This window comes from Aricia agestis, chromosome 5, assembly GCF_905147365.1.
Source record: "Aricia agestis chromosome 5, ilAriAges1.1, whole genome shotgun sequence".
Taxonomy (NCBI): domain Eukaryota; kingdom Metazoa; phylum Arthropoda; class Insecta; order Lepidoptera; family Lycaenidae; genus Aricia; species Aricia agestis.
This window is the reverse complement of record NC_056410.1, coordinates 1,949,526-1,966,252: the sequence shown is the minus strand read 5'-3', so window position 1 is coordinate 1,966,252 and position 16,727 is coordinate 1,949,526. Positions and strand designations below refer to the sequence as shown.

The 16,727-nt window shown below is 38.3% G+C and overlaps 2 protein-coding genes across 4 annotated transcripts in view; one reads left to right on the top strand and one right to left on the bottom strand.

Annotated features, from left to right (window-relative positions):
• LOC121727327 (ankyrin repeat domain-containing protein 50) overlaps positions 1–4,909 on the bottom strand; it is an 81,912-nt gene extending 77,003 nt beyond the window's left edge. For all 3 annotated transcript variants that reach the window (XM_042115091.1, XM_042115092.1, XM_042115093.1), the window contains exon 1: positions 4,476–4,909. The gene's annotated coding sequence lies outside the window, so the exon portion shown is untranslated. The remainder of the gene's footprint in view (positions 1–4,475) is intronic.
• A 728-nt stretch (positions 4,910–5,637) lies between these two features.
• On the top strand, positions 5,638–16,124 carry LOC121727336 (NADH-ubiquinone oxidoreductase 49 kDa subunit). Its single transcript, XM_042115111.1, has 10 exons — positions 5,638–5,775; positions 6,019–6,134; positions 8,705–8,814; positions 10,059–10,260; positions 11,155–11,342; positions 12,521–12,684; positions 13,214–13,333; positions 14,135–14,318; positions 15,054–15,145; positions 15,836–16,124. Exons 1-10 carry the CDS (start codon positions 5,681–5,683, stop codon positions 15,963–15,965), a joined length of 1,401 nt encoding a protein of 466 aa, XP_041971045.1. The 5' UTR covers positions 5,638–5,680; the 3' UTR covers positions 15,966–16,124.
• Positions 16,125–16,727: the final 603 nt, after the last annotated feature.

Here is a 16,727-nt window from a genome sequence, read left to right as displayed (position 1 = left end):
CGCTGCACGCAGGTGGAGCCGCGGGCAAGAGCTATTTTATTCATAACAATAATCGGAATATTATGTAAAGAAAAATGGTCAGCCATCAAACCGAATCGAATCGCGAAAACAATCGCGTCAATGACATCGGCGGCGAACAAAGGGTGATATCATGTCAGTCAGCTGCAACGATTGTGCATAATTACGATGTAGTTAACGCGCAGACGGCTTCCGTTATATCGCAGATAAAAGTGCGTTGACCATAACTAGTTATTTAATAACTAGTCGGGTGTAAAAAATATACTTAATTGGTTGTATCGATATTTTGGATTTTGCCGAGTCTGTTCCGTGCAGGTGGTGAACAGTGTAATATTTTTTGTACATGATAGTCTTTGGGTCAAGTGTTTTTGTAATATTATGCAGAATATAGAAAGCCGTCGGCGTCGGATGGGAAAGCTTGAAATGATGCAGGAATGGCATTGCAAGACGCAAGTTGAACACTTGATAAAGTATCTGGTATTTTAACCCATCCGTAAATACTTTGGATGCAGTTTTAAGGCCATCCCCCGAGCAAACGACCTTGACATTTGACGCGTCGCATTGCCGAGATCGCACAAAAATCCTATTTTTTTAATTATCTTAGTTCAAAATTGATCTAAAAAAATTAAAACGGGGAATATGTGGTATGTGGTAATATGAATGAACTAATGAAATTGTCGACCTATTGGCGTATGTTTCAAATAAACGTAATTTGTAAATACCAGGGAAATGCTGAAAGTATGGTTCAATTTTAATAAATTGGTATTACTTTGGAAGCCAATATCATGAGTATAATAAACAAAAATAGAAAATTTAAAACAGGGAAAGGAATGTTAATATACTGAAGATTATTGCTGTATTTTTATTATAACTTTGTAGCTTTCAAATAATGTGTTTATAAGGCTCTAAATACGGTAAATTACGACATCTCCGTAGGGGAAGGGCCTTAACATCATTGAAAGTGACAAGGCAGCGCAATTAGTTCTTTTAACAATATAGGGGCTCAATGGGCATTGTCCAAAAAAATCACATGTAAGTACTTTTTATTTTTTTTTCGTTAAAATAGGGTATTTTAAGAATATAAATTAAATAATTTTGAAATTCATTGGCTAGTTTTTTCTCAATAAATTTTTAAAGTTTCGCTCTGACGTCATCATCGGCGGCCAATAATTGACCTCTGCAGTATGTTTTTTCCTTTCAATCGTATTTATAATGGCTGATTCGTCAAATGCAAGTTCTCATTATGTGAAAGCTGATACGAGAAGCTTATCTAAAGTTCGAAACGTAATTTTGGTCGAATTTATTGCTAATTGAAGGTCAAACAAAGGTTAAACATATTTGTTCAAAAATATAAGTAACTAATGGGTATTTTTTTCGTTTATATACAGAAAAACGATCACTGACCTTATTCCTCGAAATGTTTTTGTAATGAGCGAAATAAAAAAAAATGGACAATCCCCAGTGAGTGACCAATTAAAGGAGATTACATACTTTTAAAATTAAGTATAAAATCTTTAAAATATAATGTGATTTAAGATATATTGACTGGTGACAGCGAGTTACCCAATTTTTGTAGAATCACCCATTATATTTTGCGAAAGTTTGCCTATCTGTCTCTATGTTACGTCTTCACGCCCAAACCGTGATACGTGGGAGAGCCATGCTTCGGCACGAATGGGCCGGCTCGACTCGACTCGATAAATACCACCGTCTCACAGAAAACCGGCGTGAAACAGCGCTTGCGCTGTGTTTTGCCGAGTGAGTTTACCGGAGGCCCAATCCCCTAACCCCTACCCTATTCCGTTCTCTACCCTCAACTATTCCCCTATTCCCTCTTAAAAGGCCGGCAACGCACTTGCAGCTCTTCTGATGCTGCGAGTGTCCATGGGCGACGGAAGTTGCTTTCCATCAGGTGACCCGTTTGCTCGTTTGCCCCCTTATTTCATAAAAAAAAAAAAAAAAAAAAACCGCTGAACCGAAACTGAAATTTGGTATACAGCTCTTTTAAGTCCCGGGAAAGGGCATAGGATACTTCTTATCCCGAAAAAATGTACGGTTCCCGCGCGATATACGAATTTTGGCGCAACGGACTTGCTGGCGTCATCTAGTTACTAAAAACAGAAGGAAAGGCGATGTATCATCGGCGGTAACGGGATGAATAAGCCCGCACTCCGCAGACATGACGGAACGTCCCAATCAGAGCGTGACCATTTCTCCGGTCAATACGGCGCTTCCGCAGTACTGCTAGATTTACTGCAATATATCAAAAATATCGGCGGTTCACAGTTGCACCCTGAGGGCTGAGATGCTTGATGTTGTTATCTAATGTCCTGATTACAACTACCGAGCACTCGGTATGATTATTATGAAGTTGATGCCCGCAACTCTGTTGCGCCAAAACTCGTTTATCGCGCGGGAACCGTACATTGTTGTCGGGACAAAAAGTATCCTATGTCCTTTCCCAGGACTCAAAGTATCTCCATGCCAAATTTCAGCGAAATCGGTTCAGCGGTTTGGGCGTGAAGAGATAACAGACTGACAGACAGACACACTTTCGCATTTATAATATTAGTATGGATATGCTCGGCCGAAGGCACTGTCTCGCCACTGTACTCGGTAGGTGTGATCAGGCGTTAAGGAAAAGGCCCTATGTATCATTAGAGTTCTTCAAGTCGTACACGAAAATATTGCTATCGCACTTCTCTCGAGACGAGTAGTGATAGGTCAATGGACGAATTCCTACCTGCTCCGCGACCATACATCCATACTAATATTATGAATATCGTCTGTAGGTTTGATATTTACTTACTTGAGAGTAGCTTTTAGAAAACCTTTTCTCACAGAAAACCGGCGTGAAACAGCGCTAGCGCTGTGTTTCGCCGAGTGAGTGAATTTACCGAAGGCCCAATCCCCTACCCTATTCCCTTCCCATCCCTACCCTCCCCATTTACCCTATTCCCTCTTAAAATGCCGGCAACGCACCTACAGCTCTTCTGATGCTGTGAGTGTCCATGGGCGACAGGAGTTGCTTTCCATCAGATGACCCGTTTGCTCGTTTGCCCCCTTATTAACATATTATATATAAAAAAAAAACGACGAAAGACGGCTTTTATCACATAAAAAATTACTATATAAGCGGCTTCTGGCGCAACAAAGCTACGAGCAACACATAGTTTATGACTGGGGCTACTCATCAGCAGATCTGTGTGCTCATTTCGTACTTTATTTCATAAAAAAAAATAGATTAGTTAGGTTTAAATACACATTTTTAGATAATACCTAGATCGTGGAAATTCCAGACACAGTAACTATTCTATTGTTATCTCGGTTGTATGTGACCACTTAGAGCTTGAGGCGTTACATATAAAATGGGTTATTATTTCTTTATTAATAACAAAAAATTGGTTGTTGTTGGTCAGCATGTCTACTAGATTTTGCCTGCCATTTGGCTCACACTGAAACTAGTTAAACATACAAGAATTATATATTTACTTTTTCATGCTTGGACCAATATAACACAGACAAAAATACCTTTCCATTTATTATATAATTAGCTGAGCTACTTGATACTTTGCCTTTGGAATTAAATTGCTGGAAATATTTTTAAAAAGATACTTAAACGGAGTTTAATTTCACAACAGGCACATAATCATTCAGGGTAGTAATACCCCAATAAAAGTACAGTTAGCTAAACATACTCCTCTGAAATACCTCATTATGCCTATGGGGGAGAGAGTGTTGACACACACGTTTAGAGCACTTACAAGGACACTTGAAGGGTTGAAAACCCCCGCCGACATGGCAAATATACTCGACAGGAGCTGTGTGCATGTCAACCAATTTTGGTGAGTTAAATTTTTAAGCATAAAAATATTATTAGCTGTTAATGAAAGGAAATAATAATTATACATTGGACTTTACAACTTCATTGCATATGGAGCTTGATGAATTAATATGTTAGCAATATAGGCTGACAAAGTAATAAAAACAGGGTAATTATTTAAAGACTTTTGTTGCTCTCTCAATTTTTAGTGCCCAAGGCTAATAAGGTTATTAACACCTCTATCGTGGGTATCGCAGACACAAAAGATTTTCAATTGTTATGCCGCAGCCAGCTGCCGCCATCTATTTTATTGCCAGAGTGACATAGTAATTGATCAGCTGATTATTTTACAGTATTTTAAAATTTCATTATTATGGACATTTTATTAATGAATCGACAACAAAGTGGTGGAGTTATGAGAAGAAAGGACAGTTTACATATGAATTGACCTTAGTTTTTAACATGCGAGACCCACGCAGCATTATAAACAAAAACAATAAAATAAAAACTAACCATGACTCATACACCATGTTGAAGACAGATGTTAATCATTGTTAATGTAATACTGCAATAATTGAGTTCTCATGAACATGTTGGAGTAATCTTGAAAATAATTTTCACAAAAGATACTTACATTATGTCCACCGCGTAGTTGATGAGCTCTGAAGAGTCTTTGAACACGATCCACAAAGAAAATAAAATATTGGAACTCATCTACACAACACGTACACAGGGAAACGTTTGATAATCAACGTAAACGATAACATAATATGGAAATAACTATTTACATTAGTGATAATCACATATTGAAACTAATAGAACTACATTTGTGTTAGGAGTATTACACTTTTTGTAAATCTGTAAACGGATTGTACTCGATAAACAAGTTCTATAAATAAAAACTATTCGCGTTTAGGCACAGGAAATCACTGATGACGAGTTTTTCACAGAATTTACTTTCCAAAATAAACAATTGATAAAATAAATCATTGAATTTTGATAAAAATTAATGAAAATACACACAAAAAATAGACTCTCGAAAAGAACCTACGGCTCATCGGCAGCGGAGCAAAAGCTGGCTGTGTCATAGACATTTTTTTTTTAATTCCTCCCGGTCGGGATCAATGAATAAGGAAACAGATGGAAGCGACATAACTACAAAAAAGTGTGGCCGGCGCCATATTGCTAAGAACTAAACATGGCGGTCTATAGTGATGGGACACTCGGTTGATATTTGTCGAGGATATCGATAAGTAAGATGTTATAAGTGAGCTATTAAGGTTAAAATCTTTTAAATAAATGATCAGATTCTTCACCTTATATTTTATAAATTCGATAAAAAAGTACATCACTAAACGTCAAATCTACTAATTTCTATGTTGATTAAATATCGAAAATTTTATTCTATTCTATCACAAATCTTATTTATTGTCTAATTATTAACTAAATTAGCACATACGAATTCAAGCCATCGGTAAAATAACAAAAAAATTAGTAAAAATATAAACGTACCGATCCAAGGACAAACTTTTTTAAATTTCTTCACTTTTTTGACGGACTATAAATAAATTTAAAAAAAAAAGCAAATTGGTCGAAAAATTTGACCCATATATCGATATTTTTTTCGCGATATAACGAGACCGATAATGATATTTTTTCAAATAGTTTCAAGTGTTGTCCCTTTCTATTTTTTTGTTCGATAATCGATCTAGTTTTGTCTATGGTCCGACATCAACATCTGTCCATCTGATAATCTGTAGGCTTTAAAAAAACCTAACGTCAGACGAATGTCTGCTGTTATTGACATATTAGAAGTGTCAGTTGTGGTTTCGATCAAAAATGGCTTCGTTGGTGAATGTTTTGCTCCGGAAAAGTTTAAATTCTAGCCCTTCCAAGGCGTTATTAACGAATATACCTGCTATTTATAATGTGAAGTGAGTCTAATTATCTATACAAATATTACACATACTGCTACAGTCCTCAAAACGTTAAACAGAAATTATGTAACATTTCAGGTTATATGCGCAAATTTTGTAAATAATAATGATTACTAGAAAAACGTCATTTATGTGTAAATGTAATTTGTAGTATTTCAAAGCTATATAAAAATAAATATGTCTCTTTGAAAATCGTTAACTTACAATATCATGTTGATAACATCATATATTTTTAATTAGTTCACAACGGAATGCTCACCGATGGATGCCAGACAAGGCATTCATAGATCAGTTCGGGGGCCCTGTCATGTACCCGGAAGGACCACTGGCTCTTCTGAAACATCCACCTTATGACAGTAAGTTCTTACCATTAGTACCATACTTGCCTGAAATTGTTTGGTGTTTTTTAAACATGAGCAACCTCAAAGTTGAGATTGTTGTAACTTAGGTCAAAATGCTTGTCAACCATAAACATTATTATTTAACGGCACTTAAGTACTATAGTTTGTGCGTATTAAGATGATATGGGTGACAGTTTTCATATTCCTTGCTACGTTTTTTTTTTTTACAAGAAAACAAGAAATCAAAGTGCAATAAGTATATTATATCTACAAAAACAAATGTTTCCTATAATTGTAAATGAATAAAAATGAAAAGTTGCTAAATGCCTACTTATTAATATAAAATTATAAATATTAATTGTGATACGTGAAATAGGAGCATAAAATTATTGTTACGAAATCATTTGAAAAATGTCAGATGCATGAAACGGAACTTATGTCAATAAGAGATTGACTCTGTTGAATCGAAATCAAGTCGATAAAAAAGGGTCGCCATCTTAAGGATGTATATAACATTTATAAATTCAAAGATTCTGACCTAAATTCGAAATATTTAGTAGAATATAACATCCTGCATCGATAAATACCAAAAAATAATTCATTTTAAAATTTCCATTTATCATATGTAATGTTTGCCGGAAGTGTTACAATTTTTGAGAATTCGTCAGAATTGGTAACTTTGTATCAAAGATAAACATTTTAAAAAACTGCTTATCAATTTCTTTGTACGATTTGCGATTTTTCAAGCCCAAAAAAAAGAGGTTTCACCGGTAATTCTGGGGAAATATTTCAAATTGAAATTTATGAAAGTTATCCATCGAAGGGTGCAACAAGACTTTATATGAACTTGTGCGGGAGATTCTTCTGATAAAGAAGAACTGTCAAATATGTCGTTTTTGTATGTGGCAGCGTTAGTTCCTTTTTTCGCCACCTTCATTTATAACTTTGCCGAGCTTTCTTGGCCGCCATTTGCGGTAGTCAAATTACAACAATTTTTTTTTCAATAATAATTAAATATCGAATAGTTCTATAAAAATCTATTATAAAAAATCATTATAATGAATAATAAGTGTCTGGGTGGCGAATTTTTTTTTTTATGAAATAAGGGGGCAAACGAGCAAACGGGTCACCTGATGGAAAGCAACTTCCGTCGCCCATGGACACTCGCAGCATCAGAAGAGCTGCAGGTGCGTTGCCGGCCTTCTAAGGGGTAATAGGGGAGGGTAGGGAAGGGAATAGGGGAGGGTACGGAAGGAAATAGGGGAGGGTAGGGAAAGGAAAAGGGTAGGGGATTGGGCCTCCGGTAAACTCACTTACTCGGCGAAACACAGCGGAAGCGCTGTTTCACGCCGGTTTTCTGTGAGGACGTGGTATCTCTCCGGTCGAGCCGGCCCATTCGTGCCGAAGCATGGCTCTCCCACGTCAGATTTTTTACATATTTAGTACTTTCATAATTTAATTGGATGTAGTACGCAATTTGACCTTATATACATCCTTAAGAGGAGTCCACACCGCCGTTTTTCCATACAAACGCTGTCCCCTGTTTCCTCCCTGGATAATGCCGGTAGAGCTATGATTTTTTTCCTGAATATCTATGGCCACTATGAGCATGTCCCTATGTTTTCTTTTTTTTCATAATTTTATTATTAAAAAAGATAAGAACGTCCAAAAACCCAAACAAATGGCAAGATTTTCCTCTGTGTTCAAACACCCAGAAAACAAAACTGGCTAAAATACATAAAAAAAATAAAACATAGAAACACAGCTCAAGCCTTGTTTTAATTCTTAATGAAAAAAGTACTTAAATTGGCTAAGTTTTGGAGAAGGAATCAGCGGACAACGAATCGAAGATTTTCTGTTCTTTTATTAGAACTTTTGTCGTGTTGTCTCTATCGCGCTCTGCGGTGGGAGACTTGAGATTGGTGAGACAGCAATACATTTTCAAATACCTATTTTCAATTTCTCTCGCCCCTGGTGTATCCTCTTAAATCGCCGGCACCACTGAAATGTCAGTACAAAATCGATAATTTGGATTGCAATTCCTTTACGAAGTGATTCGATATTTTTAAATTATCGATTAATTTTTGTTAGGTGAGTTATACGTGGGAGAGCCATGCTTCTGCACGAATGGGCCGGCTCGACCGGAGAAATACCACGTTCTCACAGAAAACCGGCGTGAAACAGCGCATGCGCTGTGTTTCGCCGAGTGAGTGAGTTTACCGGAGGCCCAATCCCCTAACCTATTCCCTTCCCTACCCTCCCCTGTTCCGTTCCCATCCCTACCCTCCCCTATTACCCTATTCCCTCTTAAAAGGCCGGAAACGCACCTGCAGCTCTTCTGATGCTGCGAGTGTCCATGGGCGACGGAAGTTGCTTTCCATCAGGTGACCCGTTTGCTCGTTTGCCCCCTTATTTCATAAAAAAATAAAAATAAATAAAGGTAACTTACAGTACTATTGTCAATTATAATGTGTCACGCATATCATCATAAAACGCACAAACTACAGTTCTTAATAAAATATAATAAATTGAATCATTGTTATCATAACATTTCCAACAAGTAAGATTTTTTTGCATGATTCTAGGTATTGTAAGGCCAACTGAAAAACAAGTGAAGAACATGTTTTTGAATTTTGGCCCTCAACATCCGGCTGCTCACGGTGTGCTGCGACTGGTCCTCGAATTGGACGGTGAGGTGAATACCAAATATTTTATACTTTCACTAACCCACCAATCTCCAAGCGACACCTGGCTGCTGCATAACAATTTAAAATCTATTGTGTCTGCGATTCCCACAATTGAGGTATAATTACTCTTATAACGCGGGGTTTTAAAAAATCGGGTACATCCCTATTGCATCACCAGGATCCATCCCTTTAACACCTCCCCTCCCGCGCCTCGAACGCCGCGGACCGCTCCGGCGCCCGCGCGGGGTCCGCTGGCCAGTCAGTGCGATTTTGACAATCAAGCGGCGCGCTGTGAAATTCGCGCCTCTCCGATCACGCGATCCTCCGCGCCTCACTCAAACGGTCATACCAGCGATGTTTATGTTCCCGCTGGCCTCTTGTGATTGCTTATTTTTAATTGTTAACGTAAATGTGTTAATCTTGGTTAATGAATAAACGATTTTTAGTACAGAAGCGTTAAACTCTTTAATTTTGCTAGTAGTTTTCAAAATATTTTTATTTGTAAGCTCAAATTAATTTAAGATAGTCACCAGAATAATATGTCGTAATTTAATTATCATATTACATGCTTAACATTAATATTTCTATAGGTCTACCAGAATCTGAAGGCAAATTTTGATGGGAATTTTTCAAAAAATATCCTTGATCATTGGATAAATTTTTATATTTGCTAATGTTTAACACACAGAATCAGCCGCTATAACGCTTCCGTGGTCTAGTTGTATAAAGCGCGGCTCTTGACTCGGAGGTCGTGGGTTCGATTCCCGCGTTCGAAACATGTTATTTCCAAGTTAAGTTGTGACAATGCTGGCTGATCACCTGATTGTCTGACATGTAAGATGATCTATTTGTCGGATGGGCATGTAAAAAGTCGGTCCTGTGCCTGATCTCTAGCTCTCGCCGGTCGTGTGGGTCTTCCGTCCCACTGGGTTATGAGAGTAAAGGAGAGTGCTCTTGTGTACTGCGCACACACTTGGGCACTATAAAATTACTCCTGCGTAGCTGGCCTGGTTTCAACGAAACCGGCCACCGTCACCGAAACAGGTGTGGGAGCTATTATATTATTATTATAAGCTGCTATAAGGAGAAAAAAGATCAAAATGTTTTATTCCAATTACCCCAGTATTGCTAGAGTCAATTTATTTTCTTACTTTTTGCCATCAGATTCTGGTACACCTATACTTTAGATGCACCCTACCTTTTGCAAAAAAAGAAGAAGAAAAAAAGATTTGACTTAAATATCATATTCCAGACGGTTCGCTCAGCCGACCCTCACATTGGTCTTCTCCACCGTGGTACGGAGAAGCTGATTGAGTACAAAACATACACACAAGCGCTACCATACTTTGACAGATTGGACTATGTGTCCATGATGTGCAATGAACAGTGCTACAGTTTGGCGGTGGAGAAACTACTCAACATTGATATTCCTCTGAGAGCAAAATACATCAGAAGTAAGTTATAATTGTGAATTGTAATTCTTACATTTGTATTCTTTTAAACTTTCCCAAAGGACAGGCCTCCCCTAGTTTGGGGGACTATTAAATTGAGAAATATTTTGTAAAAAATGTTATGGTCAATATCCCCCCACGGGTATAAAATATATAGCCTATGTTTGCAATGTAAGCGGATTTTTTAAAATTATTTATCACATTAGAAACCCCAAAAATAACAGTATTTTTCCACTATTTAATTAATGTGATATTATACTTATAAACCTTCTTCTATAATCATTCTATCTATTAAAGAAAACCGCATCAAAATCCGTTGCGTAGTTTTAAAGATTAAAGGGAATAAAGGGACATGAAGGAAAAAAAAGTGACTTTGTTTTTATAATAATATGTAGTGATTTGTAAGTTGTTTTACATAATATTATTTCATGAAATTAAACTTTAAGTGTAATATTTTCCTTTTTTTTGCTTAGTAATATCGTGTTAGTTAAATTTTGATTTTTTCAAGGTATTTCTCAGTTTAATTTAAAGATTCAGAAGATTTACAGGACCTTTGAACAACACTAATTGATTTGTACCATCAAAGAAATAATTGATTTGGAGGCAATTGACCTACTTTATTTGGCAATTCAATGTTAGTTATGACTTTAGCCCCGCGTTCCATTTGATGTTAAAAACGATCAAAACGCTTGAGATTTTTTTGAATTTTGAAATGCCTCCTATTTTAAGCGTTTTGATCGTTTTTAACATCAAATGGAACGCGGGGATGATCTTTCTGCAGGGTTAGACGTAACGCGACCAAATTACGCAGGTCCGCCATCTGCCTATGAATCAAGTACTCTGATAGTACAAAACAGCAAGAATCTACCTAGTTTAATAAGTTATTGTTTGTCACAGCCCTTTTTGCTGAGATAACCCGTCTGCTCAACCACATCGTGGCTGTGGGCTGTCACGCGCTGGACGTGGGTGCGATGACGCCGTTCTTCTGGCTGTTCGAGGAGCGCGAGAAGATGATGGAGTTTTACGAGCGCGTCAGCGGAGCCCGTATGCACGCCGCGTATGTCCGCCCCGGGGGCGTGTCGCTTGTAAGTTTTTTTTTTTATGAAATAAGGGGGCAAACGAGCAAACGGGTCACCTGATGGAAAGCAATTTCCGTCGCCCATGGACACTCGCAGCATCAGAAGAGCTGCAGATGCGTTGCCCCCCTTTTAAGAGGGAATAGGGTAATAGGGATGGGTAGGGAAGGAAATAGGGAGGAGGCCTCCGGTAAACTAACTCACTCGGCGAAACACAACGCAAGCACTGTTTCACACCGGTTTTCTATGAGAACGTGGTATTTCTCTGATCGAGCCGGCCCATTCTATCTTTATGACATACATTTTAGGTATCATTTTCTACTGACATTTGTGTAACTGACCCATGCTGCCGCCGGCGGCGGCGTAAAAGCTGGTGGCGTAGTAAAATGAAACCTATAGCCTTTGTCATAAAGTGGCATTTTGTTTGAATTTTCTCGGTCGCTTTCGCTCGCGGCAAACATCCGAAAGCCACCCACAAATCTTAAGATCTACACGGCACACGCAATGTCATCTTAACATAAGCAACAAAACAGTACCAACTCAAACTATGTTTTCTCATTTTCTGTAAAATCATGACCATAGGATATACAAATATTAATATAATTAATAGCTGGCGCCTTATCGGCACCTCGTCTGCAGTATCTAGCATTTTCTCTTATTTTCCTGTTCTGAGGTAATCCTATACAGCATCCAGTATTGAGCGCTTCGACACATTAAAAACATATCAGCGCCATATTGAAAAGTTTTACTTTTGCGAGTTTCTTATATTTGTTCTATTCGCCTAGTTCATAACACTGGCAACAGTAGTTTTGTTCCTGAAAACTAAAAGCTGTTTCTGTAAGAACTTTGTGCCCTGATCACATGTTTCTAAGAAATTTTCTTTCTATCAGCTCAGGTTTTTAAGATATCAAAAAAATATCGAATTTTAGTCTATTTCGGACAATACCTACATTAACAAACGATATTAATTTTTATTTTACTTTTGTACGTGATTTGCGTGTATTTTTTTGCCTTTTTAGACTATATTTTTTAATCTACACTCTCATCTGCTCCATCCCAATGCCTACCTGAATGCCAATTCGGAAAGTATTAGTGTCTAAACATTTTGAAAATAAAAGGTTATGAAATTCCCTTTTTTTTTTCTCAATAAAGATTTAAAAAAATTAAAGGTTTTAATTTTGTAACAGGACATGCCGCTCGGTCTGATGGACGACATCTACGAGTTCGCGAGCAAGTTCGGCGAGCGGCTGGACGAGATGGAGGACGTGCTGACCACCAACCGCATCTGGGTGCAGCGGACCAAGGATGTGGGCATCGTCACTGCACAGGACGCCCTCAACTACGGCTTCAGGTACAAACACCAACATGTTTCGAGAAGATGGTCTGGTATATTGAAACAAAAAATCATGAAAATTGACTTTCATTAATCTGACAGAAAAGATATTTTGTTTCCAACACTTCATTTTGCGCAGAGTAGGTAACACGTTTTTAATTCCCACTTGCCAGGAAAATTGACGTTTATTTTATCTTCTAGGGGGGGGGGGCATCTGCCCCCCCCCCCCTGCCCCTACCTGGGTACGTCCATGTATCATAGTCTTTTCAAAGTCAAGTCCACAACATACACGTCATGTATTGTAACTAACCCGCTGAGTAAAACCAAATTAAAATCGCTCAACAGTAAAAATATAGTTTGAGCACGTCTTCGGTCATTTCATTTTATGACTCCCTTGTCAAAACACAAAGTTTCGAAACTGCCTTGCCGTGTTAACAGTATGTCGTTACATGTTGCAAATCACGTTGGCTGTCACTTACAAAGCGGTATATTACGCTAAAAGCAGTCAGCAAAGGGTTAAAAAAATTAATTAAATTGTTCTTTTCAGTGGTGTGATGCTCCGTGGGTCGGGCATCAAGTGGGATCTGCGCAAGAGTCAGCCGTACGACGCCTACCACCTTGTCGACTTTGACGTACCCATCGGTACATACGGCGACTGCTATGACAGGTAATGTCCGCTATACTTACACAAATACACACACATAGACATTATAGCAGCTATCTGATAAATATAAAGGCGACTGAACAGTCTTTTTAATATTGTGTAATTTAACGAGAATGTAATATAATCAGAGTATTCTGTATCTTGTAATAATTAGGCATAAAAACGCAATGATGGACCATATTGTCATACATAAGGCGTACCGGCTCATATAACCGCCTTATTCCATATCACGGCAGAATGGTGTCCAAAATTAGAGTAAAATACTGGTGTAAGATTATAGGGGGTTAATGACAATGATATTATAGTCAGATCGGCGAGAATCTCTTATAAATTTTGAGGAATCATGATAAAGGTTTGCTCGATTTTCACAACGCAGTACGTACATCTATTCAGATACCTAGTCCATGTAGCAGACATAATTTTCTGACTACAGGGCCCTGATTCACATTTCACATATCGCAATTCGACTCGGATTCGGAAACTCAATCGCGAGCCGTTCGTCGCATTAAGCATTAACAAATGACTGTACGATATTGTTTCCGAATCTGACTCAAACGGAAATTGTGAATCGCCCTGCAGGTCGGTTTTCAAAGGCTAATTAATATTTCTCACAGATAACGCCTCAGTGGTCTAGACACTAGTGTTTTAGAGCGTGGCTATGTCGGTCTTCCGTCCCACTGGGTAAAGGAATAGAGAGTGCTCTTGTGTACTGCGCACATACTTGGGCACTATAAAATTACTCCTGCGTACCTGGCCTGGTTTCAATGAAACCGGCGTGGGAATTATGATTATTATTTCTCACAGATACCTGGTCCGCGTGGAGGAGATGCGTCAGTCGCTTCGCATCATCGAGCAGTGCCTCAACCAGATGCCGGCGGGCGAGATCAAGACGGACGACGCCAAGCTCACGCCGCCCTCGCGCGAGGAGATGAAGACCTCCATGGAGGCACTCATACACCACTTCAAGCTGTTCACACAGGGTTACCAGGTGCGTTGTTGTATTGCTAATGTCAGAACAGTGCCGTAAATAGGGCGGTGCCACCGGTGCCCAGGCACAGGGCGTAGACTCTTATTTTTTCGGTTTGCTCCCGATAATAGTTCCCGCTGCGCCCCTAGAGCACGATGCCAACAGTAAAATAGACCTATACATTGCTTTGGGTAATATAATATCTAAAAAAGCAAGGGCGCAATTGTAGAAGCTTGCACAGGGCGCAAAAAGACTGTTTACGGCACTGTGTCAGAATAGTCGAAAATGTGACACCATGTCATATAGATGACATGGTGTCACATATAGATGTAGAGCGCGTAATTACAACTTACAATGGGCTCGCATAGTAACCTAGTAAGATTGTGACTGTCCGGACTACGAATTATAATCGGCGGATTTTATTCGTGCAAACTTTTTTATATACCGCGAAATTTTTATCGCAAGTGCGGATACTCTCATAAGATTCAAATATGTTACAGAAGTGCGAAAAAGAAACTTTCGAACTTCTGTAACATATTGATTTTTATTTTAAGTCAACAATGTATGAGTCAGGAAGATACAGGTTTTATTGTTCGAATCAGGAGTCTAAATTTTTTGATGCACCCAGCTGCACTGCGTAAAATTCGTCTAATCTGTCTAATTCTATTAGTCGCGGTTTGCGGTTGCGGGCAAACACTTTTTAGAGTTTAGATGTATCATGTAAGGTATATTAATACTAATTCAATAATCTTGTAGGTGCCGCCCGGAGCGACGTACACGGCTGTGGAGGCGCCGAAGGGCGAGTTCGGCGTATACCTCGTGTCCGACGGTGGATCCAAACCCTACAGGTATGTTGGTTTGACAATTTTCACTAAGTCTAAGTTAGGTTAGTTGGTTCATTGTATGTTTTCTTTTTTTTATTAGAACGACAGAGATGACATGATGAATCCACGTTTAACCCAGGTTAAGTTAAACTAGGCCAATACCGTTGTAAAGATATAAAATTGACTGCACAGTGCACTCCCTTCTTTGAATTAATAAGACGCAAATTAAAACAAGCTGCTTGGAAATGCGAAATATTTTGGCACCGCGCCTAATGTTATTATGGGGATTATATTTTTAATTGCGACTTCATGTGCATTGTGCATATTAGTACCTATGATAAGTTTTCTGTCTTTCCCCATGTTCGACTCCATAACTGTGTCAAATATCATCAAAATCGGTCCAGCGGGGCTAAAATGGTCGCTTTGAAGAATTATATTATTATGAATCATGTTATGATTCATTCTTTTAAAATCGCAAAATGCAATTCTGCTTGCAATTCATATCTAGTAATTCGTACTAATTTGACATTTGTCAGTTTGGCAGTTTTGACAATTCATTTGCTAAATTAATGCTAAATGTGACCATTTTAGCCTCGCTGTATGTTCCGAGTCTCAATCCACATACTCTTGTTATAATATCTGTATAACTAGAGTCTAGAGATGATAATATTTCTGTATATCGAATGATATATGAGCCTACATTATGCGTTACAGATGCAAGATCAAGGCCCCGGGCTTCGCCCACCTGGCCGCGTTGGAAAAGGTCGGCAAGAACTCCATGTTGGCCGACATCGTCGCGATCATCGGCACGCTCGATGTCGTCTTCGGCGAGATCGACCGATAAGTCGTACGACTAGATTAAGTGTAATCCGACACGACACGATTTCGGTCATTAATTTCGAATACTGGGCTACTGTCTAAAGGTGAGCGTCCACTGGATCGCAATCTGAGCGTACGCAGCGGACGGATTTGTTGCTTTGTATTGATTTTTATGGTACTGCGTGCACTGTAACGTCAAAACTTTTAATTATAATGCAACGCGAAAGTTTAAAATGTTAACTGTAACGTCATTTTGCGCCTGACAAATTATAAATGACGACGCTCCGTCTGCACCGTTCGCTCAGATTCTGACCCGGTGGACGTGCAGCTTTAGAGAGACTTGTCTAAAAATATTATTACATAATATTATAATTTATCATTAGAGGAATCAGCTTATAAAATAGAGGTAAAGTCTAAGATCGGGAGTTGGATACTTAAATATTAGTGGCCGAAATTGTGTATTTTTAGTCTTGCTTGTAGATCATTCTATGAATAAGTGATATTTGTTTATAAAATCCAATTTATTTAATTGTTTCCGTAAATAAATAGATGTACAGCAACTGCGTTGGTCTTTGTGTTGTCAACCTATCCAAACTTTTCATCTGCTTTTTATTGCCTGTTAATACATACCTCAATTAAGTATTCAATGTATTTACAATACAATACAAAAACACTTTATTGCACACCAAAAAAATACAAAGTAAAAACATTTATACATAAAACAACAATTTATAATGATGCACAAAAGGCGAACTTATTGCTAATAAGCAATCTCTTATTATAATCT